Source organism: Saimiri boliviensis, chromosome 10, assembly GCF_048565385.1.
Source record: "Saimiri boliviensis isolate mSaiBol1 chromosome 10, mSaiBol1.pri, whole genome shotgun sequence".
In the NCBI taxonomy this organism is placed as follows: Eukaryota; Metazoa; Chordata; class Mammalia; order Primates; family Cebidae; genus Saimiri; species Saimiri boliviensis.
Window position 1 is genome coordinate 93,225,866 of NC_133458.1, and position 24,292 is coordinate 93,250,157.

Below are 24,292 nucleotides of genomic sequence, written 5' to 3' on the forward strand. Positions count from 1 at the left end.
ATACTCCCTAGGTTAAAATCTCAAATATGAGCTGGGTGCAGCAGTGTGCACCTGTATTCCCAGCTACCTGGAAGACTGACACAGGCAGATCACTTGAGCCCAGGAGTTTGAGGCCGTAGGGTGTGATGACTGCACCTGTGAATAGCCACTGCCCTCCAGTCTAGGCACCAAGGGAAGAATCTGTCACTAAAAACAAAGGAAAAAAAATTCCTAGACCTTCCATTTTCCAACTCTGTGACCTTGAACAAGTCATTTAACCTCTCTGTTCTCAGTTTTCCTAAAAGTAAAATTAATGGTGCCAATAATAGTACTTACAGAGTTGTTGTGAGCTAAAAAGTTAATATAGCTAATGTACTTAAAGTGCTTAGAACAGTGCCCAGTGTGTAGTAAATTCTATATACATGTTTGCTGTTATTCCTTAAATCTGTAAAGGGAGCTAAGAAAGAGGCTGAGCATACTTAATTTTATCTAATTTTACTTTAAAATAATTAAGGAAAATAATCTATTTTTCTGCCGTTGAAACTCTCACAACTCTATGTTCTTAACTTTCCCAGAAATTCTACAACCGTAGGCTGGATAATACTTCCTAAGGTAAAAGGCCACGCAGATTAAAGCTATTTTACTCTCTTTTCTAATTCAATACAACACAATTGTTTTAGCTGTGAGGGCATTTTGGTATTTGGAGCATTTGTCAAATAATGAATCAAATTAGTAAGATTATCTTTGTTAAAGTACTCAGTTATTATTTATCTAGTCATCTTCAGTTACTCTGTACCGAAAAGAGAAGGAAGGGATGGCCAAAAAACTCTTACACAGTAGTAATATAATTGAACAGCAGCACTACCTTTGTCGCTTCCATAATAATAGAAGACCGTTTTACTGAGAGCACACCACCGTTTCTGCCATTCAAATCCCAGAAAGCTGTGATCTGCAATGAAGAGGGGAAAATGTAAGGCCATTTCCTTACTGTAACAGAAAAAGTTAGTTAATATGATTTCAAAGCTTCCTTTGAGCTCTAACATTCTATGACTAATTTATATCTTCTTTTCCAAGAGACAAAACAACAAACCAACAAGCTAAAGAGAATAAAGTAAAGTAGCTATGGGGCTGCCATACTTATGGGAGCAACAGCATGGCTAACAGTTTTCTGACAGGGACAGTCAAAGAGGCATCTGACTGTGCAATCTTGAGACAATTGATCCATCTGGGTCTCAGTTTCTCATCTGTTATAAAAAGAAGGGGGGAAGCTAACTTAGATTCTATTTCTGTTATCTCTTCCAGTTTTAAAATTCAGCTAAGAAAGGTAAGAAAAGCAAAATGATATATAAATAGAAAAGCCCAAAGGGACTACCAGAGAGATAAGCAGAATGGTCATGAAAAGACTGTCTGCTTTTCATTTCTCATATTGTAACACCACCTCTGTATTTCATTTCCATTAAATATTGGTGTTGAAAGAGTGAGACCATATGGTCAACTCCCAGTTATCATAACCGATGGAGAGGAACACTGAAATGAATAATAGACAATGGCAGACAAGATGCCAGGCTTGATCTGAACCATGGTGCATGCCAGGTCAGACACAGGAGAACGTGCTGCTGAGCCCAGTGAGATACTGGTGAGAAATCCCATGTTTAAGAATATAAAGGAAGGCTGCAGCCTTCCTTTAAGAGGCAGGAAACAGCTCCTGAATAATTTACAAATAATCAAGGTTGACAACTGAAAACATGACCTATTGTTTTCGAATTAAAATTTATTTAAAGCTAAGAACTATATTTTGTGGTCTGGATAATGTCATCCAGATTTTCTTACAGTCTTAAAATTCTTCAATAACCTAAAAAGAATATTGCCTCCACATATATACTACAAACATGCTCTATCTAAGGATGAAACCATTTTTAGATTTTTTCATTGGAACCTTAAGCTTACCTTTTCTGCGTTTTTCGAGGTAACCAGCCTTTAGAACAAAAGGAAGGTCCTGTGCTGCAACTGGAGGAAATTGGAGTCCTGTGAGAAGTTGGGGAGAGAAAAAAAAAAGCAGTGGGCAATCCATTTCAGAAAAAACGTGCCAGATCTCATTAGATTCAGTGTGTTTTCAATTACTGAAATTGTTTAAATCTAAGTCTGTTAGCCTTGTTTCAGATCTATTCCATAGATTAATCTCCTCTATTCCTCCCATAAGTCTCAAAAGTAAAAAAAAAAAAAAAAGTTCTGTACTCCTGTATCTTAATATATCCTCCCAAAATACAGGACTAAGAAACTATTATAAATAAATGTAATAAATCCCTGAAAGAGAGGTTAAGAATTTCAAATAAATCATAGCTTCTTTATATTTATATTGGATTAATTCTTTAAGAATTTCAATGTATATTGACTCTTACCTGCATAATTCCTATTCCTACCAAGTAAAACATAAAATGCTTTTCCCCTAGAATCAAGAAACTTATTTTTCTGAGGCCATAGCAAATATTCTCTGTTTGTATTCACAGAGAAATCTTACAGACATTCCACTGAGTGAGTATGCTTTAGGTTTTTCTAGGTAATTTAAGAGTTTAAAATTAGATAGATCTGATAAAACTATTATAAACAAATACTGGATCCCTAAAAAACAGTTTTTAAATCAAGCTAAAGTTACGTTGATTAGAAATTGTATATTCACGGTCATGGATGATAGGTTACTCAATTTTACAAGTGTTCAATATTTTTATAAACTTCATTAGAAATATAATAGTTATCCTCAGCACTTTACTAGAACTCTAGCAAGTGAAAACAACCAATCAAAATAAAATTTGTATGGAATACATCCAGTGGAAATGGTTTCGGTACAGCTTAGGATAGAAAATGTGTTGAGTACAAACATAATTAGAATGAATAAGATCTAGTATTTGATAGAACAACAGAGTGACTATAGTCAACAATAATTTATTGTACATTTTAAAGTAACTAAGAGGCTGGGCGTGATGGCTCATGCCTACAATTCCAGCACTTTTGGAGGCTAAGGAAGGAGGGTCCCTTGAGCCCAGGAGTTTGACACCAACTTGGGTAACACAGTGAGACCCCATCTCTACAAAAAAATTTACAAATTAGCTGGGCATGGTGGTAAATGCCTACAGTCTCAGCCACAGGAGGAGTTGGGTAGAGACAGTGGGAGGGGGGCCTAAGGTGGGAGGATCGCCTAAGAGTTCAAGGCTGCAGTGAGCTATGATTGTGCCACCACACTGCAGCCTGGACAATAGAGTGAGACCCTGTATCTAAATAAATAAATAAATAAATACAAATGAAATGAAATAACTAAACAAATATAATTGGATTATTTGTAACACAAAGAAAGGATAAATGCTTGAAGTGATAGATACCTCATTTACCCTGATGTGATTATGCATTGTATACCTGTATCAGAATATCTAATGTACCCCATAAATATGCCTACTATGTACCCACAAAAATTAAAATATAAAAAAATACAATGGGTTTGATAGGAAGTTTATTATACACAAACATCACAGAATTTTACCAGCTTTTTTTTTTATTTAATATCATGGGGATCACAGTAGCTATAAAGTCATGAATATTTTTTCTTAATAAATAAAGCTTAAAATTAAGAGTACTAATTTCAGCTCCTTGGTGGATCAATTTCACTCAGTAAACACAACACAGTATCATTAAAACATATTTAAAATAAAGCCCTGGTTTTGAAATGTATGTGAAATTTTATGGAAAGTCAGTGTACATATTTTAATAGCTGTTCAATAAATGTATCCAGTTTATTTTTTTACAAAATAAACTTGGTACATATAAAGGTATAAATTATTTATTGTAGTATATTGTACTCAAAACAAAAATTACAAATGGAAACCTTATCTATGTAAACAAGTCCTGGTCAACCACTAAACTAAGGTAGATAATTGTGGTATGATTTGGTCTTATTAAGGGGTAGTCCCACAACTCTCTCACTTCCATTGGGCATAATAAATGCTCTTTACATGTGGAATGGATGCTCACAAAATCTTAAGAAGAAAAGTTAAATTATTCTGAAAAGAAATGGGTACCCTTAGCATAGCTTTCAACTCTAAAACGTTACTGATCAAAAAGAAGGGGAGAGAGAGATGAGAAGTAGGGAGAGGAAAGAGGAAGTGGGGGAAAAGGAGAAGGAGAAGGAAAAGTAGAATTTACTAGCATTCAGTATACACAGAGCCTGAGTTTTTTGCTTTAAGAAAAATGTTGGCAAAATTTCCACCTGATACATCACAATAAAATTTGATGTCATAAGCAATACTTATTCTGAATTCTAAATTCATGCTTTGATTTCATCCCTGGGGAGGTGGGGAGTAAGTTTTTTTTTAACTGAAATTTCATTTTTCTAAACCTTTATTGCTATTTGTCCAATATCCAGGATTTGCTTAATAGCCATGTGAATTCTTTAAAACACAAAAGGTATTTGGTTTGTACAGCACTATGAGCATATGGAAAATACTTTTTGATGGTAGGAATGGAAAATCTGTTATATAAGATATAAAAAAGTCATAAATTCCTTGAAAAAAACATGAATTCTCACATAATTTAGACCTCATATCACTATACCTACAATGATTAATGCTATGTCATCATTTAGGAAGATTCAGATTGGTATAAACAGTTAAGACTATAAAAATACAGGCATAATGATATATGAAGAACAGGAAATTAAGGCTAATGTAAGCGTATCTGGCAGGCAACAACAAAGAGCTGTCACATGTTTGCCATACACTGAAATTACATTGTCTCGCTATGCAACACAGCCAGTTACACAACATTCCGGTGAATTCACAATCATATTCTCAGCTTCACTATTAAAATTCAGACCTTGTCCTAAAAAAGAGTTTTGCCCTGGGTCTTTGTCCTTTAGCACACAGTAGGCATTCAGTAAATGTTAGCTTTTATTAACTATTACAGTTAAATATTGTTATATGTACTGTAACTATTAGTTCAAATGAGTGGATGCTAATGTAAATATAAGATGATGTTGCTCAGAGAAAGTTAATCAGAAAGAAAGACAGGAAAAAGCATGATTCAGCAACTATACAAGTTAAGCATTGTAGCTACTTCTAAAGAAGTTAAAAGATTTCCTTTTACTTAAGTGAAAGTGGTTAATGAAAAAAAATTATATCCTAAGGGGAGAAAAAAATTAACCCATATTTTAGGGATCAGACTATGCTACAGTAATTTATTACATGGCCTTGCTTAAGTGGCCACAAACGTTCAGTACCCGAGGAAATAAGGTACATACTGAGAAATACTAGTTTTCTTTTTATAAAATGTGTACGTATGTCTTATATGATAATCCGACTTTTCTAAAGCAGCTCAAAATATTAGACATTAAAAGCGACACCATACAAGGGCAACTAAGCAAGGAATGAGTCTTCTTTCAATGTGCAATTCAAGAATCTGAAGCATTCAAAATGGTAACAAGGTCACAATGAAGTCAAATAAACAAGTATCAAGTCCCTATATTCCCAACAATTCAGAAAAGAAGACAATAGTGAAATCCAAACTTCCCTATAGTTAGGTTGATATTTTATTCATAAGGTAACTGTTTCTAAAAGATAATTCAAGAATTCCAGAATATGCCTTAAAGCTTTTACCTTAAAAACAAACTGTATATAGTTGACATAATACAGCAAACTTCAGATATGGATACTAGAATTTAAAAAGCAGGGAAAAGATACAAAGTATAAAAATAACAAATTATGGCCGGCACAGTGGCTCACCTTTATAATCCCAGAACTTTGGGAGGCCGAGGCGGGTGGATCACGAAGTCAAGAGATCAAGATGATCCTGGTCAACAAGGTGAAACCCCGTCTCTACTAAAAATACAAAAATTAGCTGGGCATGGTGGCACGCACCTGTAGTCCCAGCTACTCGAGAGGTTGAGGCAGGAGAATTGCCTGAACCCAGGAGGCAGAGGTTGTGGTGAGCCGAGATGGCACCATTGCACTCCAGCCTGGGTAACAAGACCGAAACTCCATCTCAAACAAACAAACAAAAAACAAATTACCTTAAAACTAAGGTGTTACCCACTCTTGATGATTTTACTAAACTATCTTTTTTTCTTGAATATAGGATGAAAAACACTAGAATGCTTAAATGCCTGTAATATCCTTAAGAAATGTTTTATATTTTAAAAGGTTTTAACAATTAAAAATTATTTCAAAATGAAAAATATTTTAATTTCAGAGAAAAATATGAACTCCGTGGTAAGAGGTATCATTTAGGCAAATTTCAGGTGTTAGATTGGTCAGGTCTAAAGTCAGTCTTGGCATTAGCAGGGTAGACAATTGCATTACCTGTATGTAGGACAAAGAAAAGTAGAAAAAAATATGTGTCTAGACCACAGAAGCTTCACTCAAAAGACAAGGCGTAGAACAGCATACAAGTCCCTTGAGTAGGTGAGGGAATGAAAGTGAGAGAGAGTTAGGGGAGAGAAAGAGCTAGAGTTGAGGAGAAAGAGAGGTCTAAAGGTTCTTTCTTTTTTATACCTCTTTTCCCAAATCTAAATGAACAAATGTTACTTCACAATTTTGTCCAGTATTGGGTACCTCAATACACTATATTCCTGGGTCTTCCCTAACATTAATGTGTCTCCTAACAGACTCCTCCCTGATACACACACACACACACACACACACACACACACACACACACACAATATCCCAATCTGACACCTCTTTAAATGCATTAATTATTCTAAGACAGCATGAGACATCACTACCAAAGTGCAATGATTCAGAGAATTTTCAAAATAGAGATGTTTTCAGTATTTCAAATTTTTGATACACAACTTTGGTGATCAATGTAAATGCTAGACTTCTAAGGAATCCAAAGCCTTATTTTTACTATTTTATCATAAATAAATCATATTATTGGCTTCATTGCCATATGTTCACTCTTCTTTAATCTCGACTTTATGCAAAATTACGACTGGGTTTCTGAGTTTCACCTTTTGCTGCCTTCTATTTTCCCTTTTTTAGTAGGCATTTATATAGTTTTCAACATGAACACTAAGCTTTCAACTAGTGTAATTTTTCCTACCACTTATATGCAACTGAAGTTTCCTTTTCCCTTACATTGGAAAAGAAGGGAAAGATACTTTTAAGAAGATTGTTATTGTTTGTTAAGAATTTTCACTCTGAGTCAAGATGCTGGTCCATTTAGTCAAATATTCTGTGTCACCAAATGATGTAACTGCATTCCCTGAACTGCAAAAAGTGAAGAATAAATTTCTTCTCAACCATACAATCATATCTTTCTTCCTGTCCATTCATATAAATAAAGCATCTACAAATTTATCCAAGCCTTTTAAAATTCTTCATTTTCACCTAATAGTTGTGATACTGGCCTCCATAAATTGGCCACCTTCTGGGGGTAGATAGTGCTTTATTTTTTTCTCTTCTAAACTCATGTAGTAAACTTCCAAAAATGCAGCCTAGGCTGGAGTGCAGTGGCATGATTTTCTTACTGCAACCTCTGTCCTCTGGGCTCAAGCAATCCTCCCACCTCGGCCTCCTGAGTAGCTGGGATCACAGGCGCATACCACCATGCTTGACTAGTTTTTGCATTTTTTGTAGAGACAAAGTTTCACCGTGTTGCCTAGGCTGATCTCAAACTACTGGGCTCAAGTGATATGGCTGCTCTGGCCTCCCAAAGTGCTGGTATTACAGGCATGAGCCACCATGCCTTGCCAATAGACCCATTTTTTAAAAAAAGTATTTACCCACTTAATGATTGCTTTATATTGAAAACATATTTATTAGGCTTCGATTCTCCAAATATGTTATTTCATGATGGTGATACTTTCACCTATCCACCAGTGGTTATTTTATTATCTAGATTAGCTTCTCCAATTCTAGTTCATTTTTCTTAAGTGGTAAAGAGAATGCAAGTACATTTTCAGGTGCCAGTATGTCATAATACCAATACAATCCAAATGCACTGTAATTTTGTACAAGGTAGAGAAATGCTTTCTGTTTTGCTTCCATTATCCTTCCAGTTGATGTCCACTATCTTACTGAAATTTTTGGTTGAAGGGTACATTCAGTACTTAGCTTTAAGAAATAGTCCATAAATAAGCCTCAGTACCAGCTGTGACTGGCTCAGAATTCATCATTCCACAAGTACAGTTTAATTTCACTTTAATAGCACACATAAACTTAGATGCTATTTTCCCTGTTTCTAGAAATTACGTAATAGATACAAAGATGCAGGGATGCAGACACTTTGTTTCTTATTCTAATCACTTTTAAGTATAAAAATTCACTAGCATATCTGCAAAGTAAACAAAGAACCAAAACAAAGTAAGAATACTATGCACCAACAAAGAAGAGAAACCTACACTTAACTTGGATATAAATATTAAATAAAAATTTTTAGTGGTGTAGCACATATCCAGAAGCTCAGCTTTACATTCATACTGACTTCAAAATCCGTGGCAGAGGTTAAAGTCTGTAATGAAATCCCAAATTTATACATTTTTTTTTACCTTAAACATGTTGCTTAGTCTCTGTGGACTCAACTTCTTTTAAAATCTGAAAAAATTAGGTTCAATAATCTTCAAAGCCCTACCAATTCTAGGACTTCATGAAATATATCCACAGTAATATTTTTCTTGTACTTACAGTAGCAAATGGCCAAGGTTGAAGGTGGATTGAAGTTTCAATGATATCAATGTGGAAATTGTTCACAACATATTTTTTGTAGAACTAATAATTTCTTTTACATCTTGCATAGAACTATTTTATGCTATTTAAAAGGTTTCATATCCATCTAGAACCTTGGCCTGAGAGAAATAAATATATAAATTAAATATTTTTCATATTTGAATAATTCTCCCCTCCATGTGGGAAATTTTGAATTTCAAATCTATTTATCAGTATTTTTAGTAGCAAAAAGAAAATATTAAATATTCAACAGGTATCTCAAATAATAACCACTGCCATAACTCTAAAAGAGGACAGATTATGTTATTTTAGCAAAGCCTTTTCAAAAAGCTTGTTTTCTCATCGTAGCACTATTACTTTCTTCAGAAGGGATTCACCAATCAATATACTAGTTCTGGTGATCTCTAAGCCTATCATGATTATTTCTTTTAAGAAAAACTAAAACAAAAAATCTCACACCATGCTTTGACATAAAGATGGTCAACTCTGAATTAGTAGAACCACAGAATTCTCAGGAGGGTTATTATGGCTTGGGGAAAAGGCTTTAAAAACTGACACAGCAGCCCATGTGACTACCCTGGGGTAAAAGCAGAGGTTACAACTCAGGGGTTTACCGTCTGCTAATCTCCTCCCTCCTCTGTAAAGTGGCCAGTCATTTTGATGTCTACCAAGCAAAAACAGAATAACCATGAGGATAATTCAAGTTTGCTTTTAACCCTAAAGGAGTTGGGGTGGCAAATTCCACTATGCCTTCAATAGGTCTATTTTGTATCTCTTCCTTCCTCCTCTCCTCTTCCTCCCTTTTCTTCTTCTCTCCTTCCTTTTCCTTCCCTCTCTCCCCCTCCCCTTATTCCCCTCCCCCTCTTTTCTCCTTTCCTTTCCTTTCCTTTTTTTCTTCCTTCCTTTCTTTCTTGCTATTACTAATTTTTGTAGAAATCTACCCAAATGTGAAAATTTCTAATGGCAAGGCTCCAGAATAATGAAAAGAAACCTGAAATCATTTGTGTTCACTAACATCCATTAAAATAATCTTCAAAAAGTCACAGATCAATAGCATATGTGAATTATATGACACAGAGTCCAATTATCCTTCTCCATTCATTTAAAACTGCTTCTTTTACTTTAACATACACTTATGTATATGACCAGAAGCTGAACTATCTTATTACCTATCTGAAGATTGCTTTAGATAAATCTTTAATATAGAACTGCTGTCCCTTTCTCATAAAAGTAGATGTAAAAAAAAATCTCTTTAAGATTTCTAGTTCGTTGGTCTAACAATAAACCACCAGTTATCACATTGTTAAAATATATTACACTTGCTCCTCATATTATTTTTAAATATGGTTTTTATCTAAAAATTCTAGAGTTATTAATTTGTGGAAAACCTTATAAGAATCTCTCCATTATTTCCAGGGAAGACAGCATATCAATATACTGAATCAATCATTTAAAAATAAGGTTAACTATGAGAAATTTTACTTTAGAGACAAGACTACTAGTTTATATATTTACAATACAGAGAACCCTCTGTGTTTTCATATTTTGGCAAAGGCTACTTTTAAATAATAGATCTTTATATTCCACATAAAGAATTTAATTTAAATTCTACCTTCCACATAAAATAACTCCTCAGCTACTCTTTATCTGCCTATATCGTTGTCATCTGCTCTGCAGCAAGTAAAGCATTAGATTCAGAAAAATAATAGTCTTTTTAAAAAGTCTGTAATACACACTTTGAGAAAATGAGATGCAAGCTTAAAATGGAATACATTTCTCCTTAAGTTAAAAATGTAATTTTAAATATATCAAAATGTTCACAGAATCTAAATATTATAAAATTAAATGTATACAATTATGAACTGGGTTTTAATTTAATGCATCTGTTTACCACAATAAATGTGCCCCAAAGTGATACTGCATTTTAGAATCATGTTCAAAATCCTGGGTTTGTATTCAGATTGCAGGTTGGCTACCAGCTCTGTGACTTACCAAATTACTCACTTTCTTTAAGCTTTAGTTTTCAAATCTTTCGATGTGGGTAATAGGAAGGCATACTGTGGAGAGTTACTGTGGGGATTTAGTAGGAAAGCACTTAAGAAATGTTACCTCTTATTACTACTACTATTTTAAAAGGCAACTCAAATTTGCCACAAGTCCATTGTTCCATACACAAGAAAAAAAGAAAGATGAAAATATAAAGCCCTAGAACGAAAACATGAATTATAGATATTTGGCGAAAAGCAAATCTGATGCATAAACAAATATTTGACAGCATTACGTGTAGTAAAGATTAGCATAAATGAAAAGGAATGCTCTTAACTCATATATTAAACAATATTTTACTGGTCTATATTATGTGTCAGGCTCTTTTCTAAATATTACCCCAAGTAGAAAACTAGAAAACATAAACTCAGCTTCACTGAAAATTTGTTGAAGGCATTTTAAAAGAAAAGTCAAACAATTTATGTATAAAATTTACAGTAGGCCGGGCGCAGTGGCTCACGCCTGTAATCCCAGCACTTTGGGAGGCTGAGGCAGGCGGATCATGAGGTCAAGAGTTCAAGACCAGACTGGCCAATATGGTGAAACCCCGTCTCTACTAAAAATTACAAAAATTAGCTGGGCATGGTGGGTCGTGCCTGTAATCCCAGCTACTTGGGAGGCTGAGGTAGGAGAATTGCTTGAACAGGGACCTGGGAGTCAGTTGGACGTTGCAGTGAGCCGAGATCCACTGAACTCGAGCCTGGGCTACAGAATGAGACTCTATCTCAAAAAAAAAAAAAATTAAACAGTAACAATAATAGGTCCTCAGCTGGGGGCAGTGATTCACATCTGTAATTCTAGCACTTTGGGAGGCTGAAGCAGAAGGATCACTTGAGGCCAGGTGTTTGAGACAGCCTGGGTAACACAGTGTAACACCCCATCTCTGTAAAAAATGTATTAATTAGCCAAGCAGAGTGACTCACATGTGTAGTCCTAGCTACTTGGAAGGTAGGAGGATCATTTCAGCCCAGGAGTTCAAGACTGCATATTATAGTACCACTGTACTCCAGCCTGAGTAACAGAGTGAGACCCCGCCTCAAATAATAATAATAATCATAATCATAACAGGTCCTACTTCTTTCTTCCTTATCTATGCTATCTCTGTATCAAACACAACTGTTTCTATTATCTCTACACTATAAGCTTAAATATTTTTTAAGTGCACTATCAGTGGCATGATTACAAATATAAGCACTGCAACAGTTAACATTTATTGAGCCTTTACCATTAGTTAGGTAAAGATGATGATACCAGTCATCATCGCATTTCATCATCATAGAACCCTAAGAGTAAGTATTACTAATTCTGTATTACCAATCAGAAATCAAGGTCACACACAATAAGTGGAGCCAGGACCTGCCCAAAAGCCAATTTTCTGAAATGCTATGTTCCACTGATGATGGAATAAATGAATGCCATCTATAGAAACTGAGTCAGACAACATCATTGCATTACTTTTCTATGGCATGAAAGCAATCACTATTATTTAATATTAGTTCCCTAAGTGTATATATTTTAATATACCATATATATATATATATATATATATATATTTTTTTTTTTGACAGGGAGTCTCCTTGGCCCAGGTTGGAGTACATTGGTGCAATCTTGGCTCACTGCAACCTCTACTCCCTCATCCTCAAGTTCAACGATTCTCCTGCCTCAGCCTCCCAAGTAGCTGAGATTACAGGCATGTGCCACCACACCCAGCTAATTTTTTATTTTTAGTAGAGATGGGGTTTCACCATGTTGGCCAGGCTGGTCTCAAACTCCTGACCTCAGCCTCCCCAAGTGCTAGATCACAGGCATGAGCCAGCATCGCAACTAGCCAATATACCATACATTTAAAATGTGGGCTCTTGTTTCATTTGTAAGATTTTGGCTCAATTTCGCTTCTTAAAAATGTATTTTTGAAATACTTCCATTTTGGTTTAGAAACACATATACACAAACATGGAACAAATAGGTAATGGGAAAAATGATGTTTATGGAAGGAAAAGGAGGCTCCTTTTGTATGCAGATTCTTCTAGCAAACTGCATAGAAATAAGAAATCAGTATAATTTAGTTTGAATTCTTTAGCTTCTTTCCACTCAACTATGCTTTATTTTTACATAGGCCATAGGACAATTCTTTCATTAATTTACTTATTTTTGCAACAGGTTTATGTTCTATATTTTGAGGTATAAATTTTTAAAATTATTTTCAGATTATAAGTAACATTTTAATAATTTGTAATATTCTTTAAATTCATTTTTATTAACTTATTTTTCCTATTTATACAAAAAGTTGAGGGTCACTAATATAAGATTATATCTTAAGTGTCTGAAATAGGAATATCGAGAGTTACAATGTCTTCTACATTGTACAGTATAATAAAACTTACGTTTTTGTTTGTCTTAGGAAAAAGAATAGGTACATAAACAATTGTCATTCTTTCCCCATCTCTCAAAATAACCTTATTATTGAGGGGTGGTTAATATGAATAAATAAATAAGAAAAATAATAAGTGACAAATGCATAGTTTGAAAACTATCACATATGAAATTATTTTATGACTATTATTTTAATAGAAAGCAAATTGCTGAATTAAGGCTCTCACTCTATTTCACAGTCCTACTCTGATTATTTGATATACTAAACTGAGCTTGATTACTAAAGCAAATATATTCCCAAACATTCTTCATGCTTTAGTATTCGTAAATAAATAGTATACCTGTTTCTATTTAAGAAGGAAACGATCTAATTTTTTACTTAAATCAAGAAGTTTTGGCACTTCCCCTCTTCTGTCATTCAAAGTAACTACCTTGGTTTAAGGAATTATAAGCATCTTCTTAAAAACATATGTGTATGTAATCTTTCTCCCCCCTCTCTTATAGACACACACACACAATTTGTTTTCCTTCCCACTAAAACGAGATTTTTATAAATTTCTTTTTTCAATATAGATATGAAATTCATACATTCTTATCTATTATTATTATTAACTAATATACTGCCTCCTTCTCCCCCCAAAAAGCATTTCATAGGCATTTGTACAGATACACTTGATGAGGCAAATTAAAAGCAAACAGAAGCTGTCACTGTGTGTACACACAGGGTGGGAGGGAGGGGGAAGATGGAAGACGGAAAAGAAGGGCAGGGTAAGAAGGGGAGGAGGGGGAGTGACAGAGCAAATACTCATAAAGAAAAATGCTAATGTTAGGGGAATTGGGGTGAAAAGTATACCGGAACTCTTTTTGTTATTCTCCTCTAACTTTCTGTGTCACTATTTCGATTTTTTTTTTTCAAATCAAGGCAAAATTAGAAGTCAGAGTGGAACAGAAAACAACTTGGAACTAAAAAGTCATTTACACTTGTGAGGAGTGGGCCAAAAATTCAGTTATAAGCTTTATAACAACCAACAGGAAGCAAAAAATACAATAAAGTATATGAGCCATTGTCCATAAGATAAATACAGATCATTGTTCGGGGAAGAAAACACAACTATTTCTGGCTCCTGGTACTGAAATAGAAAGAAATTTATCCCATGTGCTCTCAATGTCCTCAATAACATTTTTACAGTATATAAAATAAAAGTTTCATAGGGCTATTTTGTATAGCATCATTCATATTGAGCCAAAAGGCTAATGCCAAAGTGAAATTCAGGAAAAGCAATTCTAAAGAATACAAAACTAGGAGACCCAAGTATACAGCTAGCTCCCAAACAGCTTTGTTACACTCAAGGAAAAGATCATAGAATATATATAAGAACAGAAACCCTGCACAATTTTCAGACAATCATTCCAAAATCCTGTTTGCCTTAATTAGACTTCTGGTAAATATTAAATCTCAAGAAAAAGCTCCATTCTCTGCAAGAAGCTAACAAAACTCTTTTTTGATGCTGCTTAAGTCAAGAGCCATATCCTTGAACAAGCAGTCAGGCTGGGGGTGAAATTAATACACTTATTTATCAATTTACAAAGTTTAATGACTTTGTAGGGACATAAACCTGGATGAAGATAATCTTAACACAAAAACAAATCAGCAACTGACTTACAAAGTTCTAATTCAGTGCCAGGACAATTCTAGCCCGTAAAAATTTTAAGCATATGCCTACTTTTGTAGCCACAAAATGTCCACAGAACAACATGTTACTGAAAATGATAAAATGCCCGAGTCTACTCTTCAGTATGAACTGGTAGCCATATGTACACCTGGGTAACTGAAGGGATTATAAAGCATTGTTATCCATATAACTGAGTAAATTACTAGAGAATTCATACTAAAACTTCAATATTAGGACACTTCATGTGTAGCAGTTTTTCTTCTTAATCTGGAAATAAAAGCGTACCACATGCTTAATCCTTTTCCTGATCCTTAGTTTCAAAGGGGAGTAACTTTAACAGGCATTTGTGAGACTGGCCAGAAAAACAGACATAGGCATTCATGTGGTATTTACAATATCAGACTAAAATAATTGTCATAAGTATGTCTTTTTCACTAGAATTTGAGCAAGGGGATCATAGGCTAAAACTTGAGTGTGCATGGAAATCACCAAGGGTACTACTTTCAAATGAAGAAGTATAATTTTAAACAAAATCATCTATATAGCTCAGAATGGTATAAAAACCTTGTTTTGTATATAGGATTTGTAAAATATGCTCTAAGCTAATGTTCACTGCAAAATAGAAAAATCAATATATAGATAAAACATAGTTCTGCAATAAGTACAACACTGAAAACAGAACAAAAATGCCAGAAATATAAATGATAATGCAGATAATGATTTTTATTTATAACAACCTAACTTTGGGGTCATTAAAATAATTTGGTAAACATTTAATACACCTTTCACAGTACTGAGAGAGAGAGAGAGAGACTTGCAATAAAAAACAGTATTAAGCAGTTTCCTGCATGTGTTTGTTCATTCATCAGGCAGTTACTGAGCACCCAATATGTGCCAGGCACTGTGATGAGCCAAGAGGTACAGCTATAGTCCTTGCCTTTGAGAAGCTCATGATCAGTTGCTATTCCCCACTAATAAACAGATTCAAGAAACCAATGAGGAAGGAGAAGAATGAGAGGTAAAATAGCCATAAGAAATGAAGAACAAAGAGGTCATAGTTATATTTATTTTCCACTTTAGTATCTGCTTTCCCAATTACACTCCCGTTCAGTTCTAAACTTTGTAACCATCAACGTGAAGATACATAATAAAAAGGAAGAAAATTGGGACAGAACATGTAATATTAAAAGTGTCCATTTAGCTCTGTGATTTTAGCATATTTTTAAAAAAGTAGCCGGGTGCGGTGGCTCACACCTGGAATTCCAGCACGTTGGGAGGCTAAAGCGGGTGGATCACTTGAGGTCAGGAGTTTGAAACCAGCCTGGTCAAGATGGTGAAACTGCATGTCCACTAAAAATATAAAAATGAGTAGGGCATGCTGGCATGCGCCTGTAATCCCAGCTACTCTGGAGGCTGAGGTGGGAGAATTGCTTGAACTTGGAAGGCAGAGGTTGCAGTGAGCCAAGATTACTCCGTTGAACTCCAGGCTGGGAAAAAAAAAAAAAAAAAAAAAAAACCTGACAAATATAGAAACTGATATTTACTATACGCAAGACTTCAAAAGGCAATTAAGTAATACATTCACTGTGTGGGCTATCTCACTGCAGGGTCTGCCAGAGCTGACACAGCCATGGCCTTCTTTTCTCCCAATTAAGAGTTGTCATTATCAGAACAATTTCACCAAGAAATTTTAGCTATTTAGTTCAAATTAGAAATGTCAAAATTAAGACTCTGAAAAAGAAACTCATGGAATACTTAGCACAACAAAATGATTGCTGACAACACACAACTGATATAACTTCATGTAAACAACCAGTGCTGTTCAGCCACACTTGAACATCATATCAAGAGCAGTTCAGTGCTCCCTCATTTGCCCTGTAAGGCACTGGCAGTTACCTCAGAGGAGGGTAAGGCAATAAAGTGGTCTGAACTCTCAATCTGTAGTTTGCTCATAAATATATGAAATATGCAATGACCTATTCAAAATACCAAAAAAATGACTTAAAATTCAAGTGTCACACCAGACTCACAGTTCTAATATACTTTTAAAAATACAAAAATAGTTTTTTATGAATTCTTCAGAGGATGCTGAATTACGGAAATTTAAGACTTAGTCCAATTCTTTCTCAACAACCAAAGAAGTCAGGTGTACTACTATAATTCCATACATGGATAAGAACTGGTACAGTCATTAACTTGTCAAATGATGACTTTTTCAAGGTGTATTTATAGGAGAAAACATTTATGTGGATGTCACAATAGATAATGAACTGCAAATGAATTAAAAAAATGAACAGGTCAATAGAAAATCAGGTAAAGGATATGAGCCAAGCAATTCATGGAATAAGTACAAAGGTTAATAAACATGAAAAGAGATGAGTGTTTATTGATTTGTAGTCTTTCCCAAGCTCCCCCCACCTCTATTAGAACGTAAGTTCCATAAGCCCAGAGACAACTGTCTTGTTCACTGCTGTATCCCTAAGAACCTGGAACACAGGAAGTGGTTGTTAAATTTTGGTGAATAAACAAATGAATAAACCTGACTAATAATTAAATAAAACAAATGAAAATAGTATACTACTTATTAACTTATAGGACTGGCAAAAACTGCAAAGATTAAGAATATCAAATAGGAGGGCAAGAAGAGATGGTACTCTCATCTCTATTCACCCTCTTTTGGGGAGTGTAGCTTAATATAGCTTTGTGGATGAGAATGACAATACTCTGATAAGAATCTATCCTACAAATTAAAGTGCTGGTACGTAATGGTGTATAAACCAGAATATTCACTGATATACCATTTGTGAAAGGAGAAAGATGGAAAATGCTCACTAAGAGGAATATTATGAAGACATTCTAAATAATGCTATAGATCTGTGTGTATTAATATGGAAAGATATATACTAATGAAGAAAGATGTCCATGATAGTTGGTTGAAAAACACTGGTATACTAATATATATAGTGATATACTATTTTGTTTTAGATGGAGTCTCACTCTGTCACCCAGGCTAGAGTGCAGTGGTGTGACCTCGGCTCATTGCAACCTCCACCTCCTGGGTTCAAGCATTTCTCTTGCCTCAGCCTCCTGAGTAGCTGGGACTACAGGTGCATGCCACCACACTTGACTAATTTTTTATATTTTTAGTTGAGATGGGGTTTCACCGTGTTAGCCAGGATGGTCTTGATCTTGTGACTGACCTTGTGATCCACCCGCCTTGGCCTCCCAAAGTTCTGGAATTATAGGCGTGAGCCACTGCACCCAGTGTGCTATACCATTTTTTTAAATTTAAGAAATATCTGCTTCCATGTTTTTTCCAGCACATACATATTCTTACAACTCAGAAAAAAAGTCTGGAAGAACACAGAGTAGTTCTTACTTCTAGGGGGTGTAGGGAATGTTTTATTTTTTCTTTTGGAGAGGGGAAACAACTTTGTTATAAGCGTGTATTATACAATAAAAATTTTACATAATATTTAAAATAAAAAACAAAAAATAGGCTTTTAAGTCATGTAAATCAATTTATATATTAAAATCGTAGCCAGAAAAATGCTACCCATTCATCTAGAAAATTTAATCAATACGAGTATAGTTTTATAGTACAATGATACAATCTGAAAACAATATTCTCAATACATGTGAAGGTACTACTTTGAGAATGTTCATATACCTGGCTATTTTTTAAATAAGCCAAGTCTCATGTATCCACACAAGTTTTCACTCTGCCTGAAATGTGCTATTCCCTCACCTTTCTCCACTACCCACTCCTCACCACTTTCATTGCCTAGAAAGCTTCCAGCTTACCCTTTAAGATACAACTCAACTCTCTGAAAAGCTTTCCTGTTGTGACATAAAGAAAACATCTGCAAGACAAATGATTTCTTAAAAGAATTAAACATATTTTCTCTGACACAGATAATTCTAATTCTTGCTACTAATTTTTAGAGTAATAAAAAGTTACTTCAATGAAAACAAAAGTCATTACTTTTAATTACCCAGATATTCCTACATTTTCTAAAAGTCTCCATGTGCTTATAGAAACATAGCCAAAGGCTTCAAAACAATTCCTGATCTGGGAAAAATACAAATGAATTGTTGGATATCAACATGAACTAGACACGTTTTGTTTAGAAAGCTAGCATTTCTGACATTTTCCAAAATGAATCTAAATTTGTTGATGTTACAAAAATAACAAAATAATGTATTTTTGCTCTATGTCAACTTAAATGTCTTCCAACTCACGTAATAATATGCATAAAAATAACTGTGCCAGGCAGTAACTGGTATTCCAAATTCCACCTGGGGAAATGAATTTTATGGCTATACTATAAACTTCTAAAATACTGAAGTTTTAATAGATATGTTGACACAACCTTAACCATAACAGCTCTAGCAACTGCTGCTATAATCAAATCTGTCAGTTTCTATAATGCCTATGACAAATCCATTAATATGAATGATGCACACTTCACATAGTGCACTACACGGCAACCACACAAGTTATGTCATCTCCATTTCGAGTAGCAAATCAGTAATCAATATTTGTAAAAGCAGCAGCTAATCCTTTGTAAAATCACTGGTTCAGTGATTGAGGAGTTTGCTCAATCCACACAGTTAATCCCTCTTCATCTGCTTGAGCCCTCTCTTTATCCCAGCCTCTTACAGTGCTAGCTATGGCGGATTAATACATCTCCACATGCTAAACATGACCTGACAATTGACACAAGATATTGCTGACAGGATAAGCTCTACGAACACTGGCCTTTTAAAAAGGAAGCTTAAAATTAACATTCAGAAACCCAAAGTTTACAAACAGGCTCACCACTATCCTTCCCAACTCCAGTCATCTGATTTATTGAGCTCACCGTCTTTGGGAAATATATCCCTATTTTTGGTTTGAACAAGTCTTGTTAATGATTGTAGAATGCTTATTCATAAAGCAAGTCCTATTATACATCTTTAAAATAAAGGCAAATACGAGATTTCTGGCCAAGGAAAGAGGCCCATTTGTAGAGAACCATTTGGAGAATTCCTATTTGTGAAGTAAAAGTGACAGTACTCAGCTACTTCAAAGTTCTACATTTGAAGAAAATCTCAAAAAAAAAAAAGCATCTTAATGCTTAAAACAAAACTTTGAGTGAAAAAAGATGCATTTCCATACTAAAAAGTGATTAGCAATACTGTAAGTAAAGTGCTCTGTGCTAAAAGAAACATATTTTAAACATACAAAATAAAAAGTCTAATCATCCCTAACAATTAGATGATATGATAGATCCCTTTTTAGGAATTACATTAAATTGTACTTCAAGATCCAACATAAATTTCCTTAACAGAGTTATTTCAATTCAAAAAGTCCATGTATCCTTGGAATTCAAACTAGTTGAAATTTTAAACTAACTGAAACTACTTGAAAGAAAACAAAATGCAAATTCATATGAAAGTAATAGTAAAAATTAGGCCTAAAAATAAATCATTTCCTAATCCAAGACAGTAAATGAAATTAAATTTTTAAATGAAATTGATTTTTTCATAAAGACAACAAAACTACTTTATATACAACTTCTAGTTATAGTCATGTTCCCTTCTCTATCAATGGGAAATACATTCCAAGACCCCCAGTGGATGCCTGAAACTAGAGATAGTACTGAACCCTACATATACTATGTTTTTTCTTATACAAATACACCTGTGATAAGGTTTGATTTATAAATTAGGCACAGCAAAAGAATAACAATATTTAGTAATAAAATAAAACAATTATATTAATAATACTGTAATAAAAGTTAAATGAATGTGGTCTCTCTCAAATATGTTATTATACTATAATTCACCTATTTTCAGACCCTGGCTGACTGTGGGTAACTGAAACCATAGAAGCAAAACTTCAGATAAGGGGAGGCTACTGTAGTTGTGTCAAATTTAGGTGGAATATCAACCAAGCGATTACATCTTATAGTTTTCATTTCTCCTTAAGAGAAAGAGGAGGACACAGGAAGGCCATAAAGGAACAATATGAAAGGATCAGGAGAGAACTGTCTGAATAGAAGCCGAAAGTGCACAGAATTTTAGGAGAAATGAATCAACAGTCAATAGCGTAAGTTGCTTCAGAAAGGCCAAGAAAGAGAACTACTGGAAATTGTTCACTGACTACAGAAATTAAGAGGATATAGTAATCTTGTTGAGATATCAGGGAAGAGGTAGTATGGGCAGAAGGTAGTCTACAGTAATGAAGGAATAAAATGGGAGAAAGTAGAACAGGGAAAACATAACTGGTCTTTAAAAAAAAAAATCAGTAGTGAAGAGGAGGAGAGAGAAAACAAAAACCAGAGAGGAAAGGATTTCCAGTTTTCTTTCTAATTCAATTATTGGAGCAATATTCCCTGTTCCATATCAAGTTACATTTTAATACAACACAGTCTTCAAAATAACTAAAAGCCAATACTGCAATTTAAAAATGTAATAATTTTAACCTTATTTAGAAATAATAAATTCATTTGTAATGTTAAAAATGAATAACAGCTCAAAAATGATAACATTTGAAAATTTAGGCTGACATCTCCAATGTAATGCATAGATATACAGTATGTTGCATATTTTAAAAATGCAATCTTACAATTTAATGACTTTTTCAGACATTAAGCAGAAGAATTTGCTTGTCAGTGGAATTTGCTATAAAGGGAATTATACACATGACCAAATCATACAAGACAACTGGCTCTAATTAGCTTTACTGAAGGAAGCTGAGGCACAAAGTGAATAAAAAGACAGCAATACTAGTTCAATATTATAGGTGAGGCCAAGCATGGTGGCTCATGCCTATAATCCTAGCACTTTGGGAGGCCAAGGTGGGCAGACTGCCTGAGCTCAGAAGTTCTACACCAGCCTAGGCAACATGGGGCAATTCTGTTTCTATGAAAAATGCAAAAAATTAGCCAGATGTGGTGGTGCATATCTGTATTCCCAGCAACTTGGGAGGCTGAGGCACAAGAATCGCTTGAACCCAGGAGGCAGAGGTTGCAGTGAGCTGAGACTGTGCCATTGAACTCCAGCCAGGGCAAGACAGTGAGACTTTGTCTCCTGTGTGTGTGTGTGTGTGTGTGTGTGTGTGTGTACATATAATGGGGTGATCTTTCCATATCATGAATGTGTATAACATAGATAAGTAGAGAATTTTGCTAGCTGCTAAGAAAAATAAATTTCAAAACTCTTTTGAACCATAAAAATAACTTACAGGCCACAGTCACCAATGCTATTTCACACTATCTTGAAACAGTGACATTTCCCTGGTACATTTAAATTATAATATTGCAAAATTCAATTTATTCATAGCTTTTTAAAAAAAGTACATCTATTGCAGCTACTTGGGAGGCTGAGGTAGGAGGATTGCTTGATCCTAAGAGGTCAAGGCTGCCGTGAGTTGTGAACACACCACTGCACTCTAGCTTGGGTGACAGAGTGAGACCTGTGTCTAAAAGAATTTAAATTTTAATTTTAATTTTAAAAAATCCACACATTATACAAACTATATATTTATTCATATTGAAATCTTTTTGTTCTATTGCTAGCCATCTTTGAATTGCCTTTGAATCTTAAGATTTTAGACATACAATTAATGCAGTCTCCCATATAAACACATATATGTTTATGTAAAATGTGTATGTACGTGTATCATGCACACATACACATGCAGTGCTGCCCAATATATCCTAAAGAAGCTAATGACTGCCTTAAAAAAAAAATAGTGGGAGGATGATCCAAGATGGACAAATAGGAACAGCTCTGGATTGCAGTTCCCAGCACATTTCCCAGCAAACTTTTACTGCCCACAGACCAGGAGATTCCCAGGCCAAAGAGCACTACAAGTCTCCAGCACGGCTATTTCAGCCGGTGCAGCAGGTCTCCACACAAAAACTCACACAAATCCAGGTGCCGTTTCAACTGGCAGCTGTTATACCTGGGAGACAGAGTCGCCTGTTCAACTTAAGAAAAGGGGGCTGAAACAGGGAGCCAGGTAATCTAGCTCGGCCGGTCCCAGCCCCACAAAGACCAGCAATCTGAAACACACTGGATTAAGAGTTTCACAACAAGCACAACTGGACCTGGGATGGTCCAGCTCTATGGGGAGAAGGGTGTCCGCCATTACCGAGGCAGTCCACCACTACCAAGGCAGTCTGCCATTACAGAGGCAGTCCGCCATTACCGAGGCAGTCCACCATTACCATAGCAATCCACCATTACCAAGCAGTCTGCCATTACAGAGACAGTCTGCCATTACTGAGGCAGAGCACCATCACCGAGGCAGTTCTAACAATACCCCTATAACAAAACTGAAAGGAAGTTCAAACGGCAGCTGGGCAGAGCCCACAGCAGGTCAGAAACACCTCTGCTGGCAGACTGTGACTAGGCTACCTCCTTGCTGGGCAGGGCATCTCTGAAAAAAGGCAGAAGCATGCCAGGAACTTATAACTAAAGCCCCACCTTCCCGGGACAGAGCACCTGGGGAAAAAAAAGGCGGTTATGAGTTCTGCTGCAGCAGACTCTGCCCAGCAGCTCTGAGCAGAACAACAGAGCTCACAGCTCAGAACCTGAGTTCCTATAAGGGTAGACTGTCTCCTCAAGCAGCTCCCCAACCCCCATATATCCAGAGACACCTCATAAAGGAGAGCTCAGGCTGACAACTGGCAAGTGTCCCTCTGGAAAAAAGATAACAGAAGAAACTGGCAGCAACCCTGACTGTTCTGCAGCCACTGCAGGTGATCCCCAGGCAAGCAGGGTCTGGAGTGGATCTCCAGCAGTCCTACACCAGAGAAGCCTGACTGTTAGAAGGAAAACTAAGGAACAGAAAGAAATAACTTCATCAGCAACAAAAAGGACATCCACTCAGATGGGGATGGAGGCAGCAAACCACATTGCCATGTATATTCCTATGCAACAATCCTGCATGTTCTTCACATGTACCCTAGAACCTAAAGTGCAATTAAAAAAAAATAGGGATGCCCATAAACAGCTTATGTTTTACAATACAACTAAAATAATTTTCTAAGAAATAGTAAAAAGGCTTTAAGGTTAAAGTAACTGAGTGACTCAAAGGAAAGCAATTTATAACCTCTTTCAAAAACCTTTCAGACTCTTAGACACCCAAGTAACCTAAATTATAAATTTGCAACCCAATTTGCCAATGTTACATGTATAGCCAGAGAACAAATAACACCCTTACAAGTTCCCATATGTATCACTGGCCTTATTAACAATATATTTTAACTGAACAAACTTGCTAGTCAGGCATTATTTTTTTCTTTAGAATATAATAAGATAACAGCATTGTGTATCTCACTGACCAACTAAAGTTTACTTATTCTGAAGAAAATGTTACTTTCAAGTCCCAGATCTCAGGTTTCTATAATATTTTCATTTATATTTTAATAATACCAAGTATTTACTTGCTTGTCAATAAAGACATTTTACTTGTGTTTTCAGTTACATGAATAAAAACAACATTACTAAGACTGT

At 35.2% G+C, this 24,292-nt stretch overlaps 1 protein-coding gene across 1 annotated transcript in view; it reads right to left on the bottom strand.

Moving 5' to 3' along the window:
* Positions 1–24,292, bottom strand: part of SKAP2 (src kinase associated phosphoprotein 2) — a 207,253-nt gene that overhangs the window by 73,714 nt on the left and 109,247 nt on the right. The window contains exons 5-6 of the mRNA XM_003935148.4: positions 1,927–2,004; positions 845–928 (exon numbers count right to left, since the gene is read on the bottom strand). Of these exons, the coding sequence (XP_003935197.1) occupies positions 845–928; positions 1,927–2,004 (162 nt within the window). The remainder of the gene's footprint in view (positions 1–844; positions 929–1,926; positions 2,005–24,292) is intronic.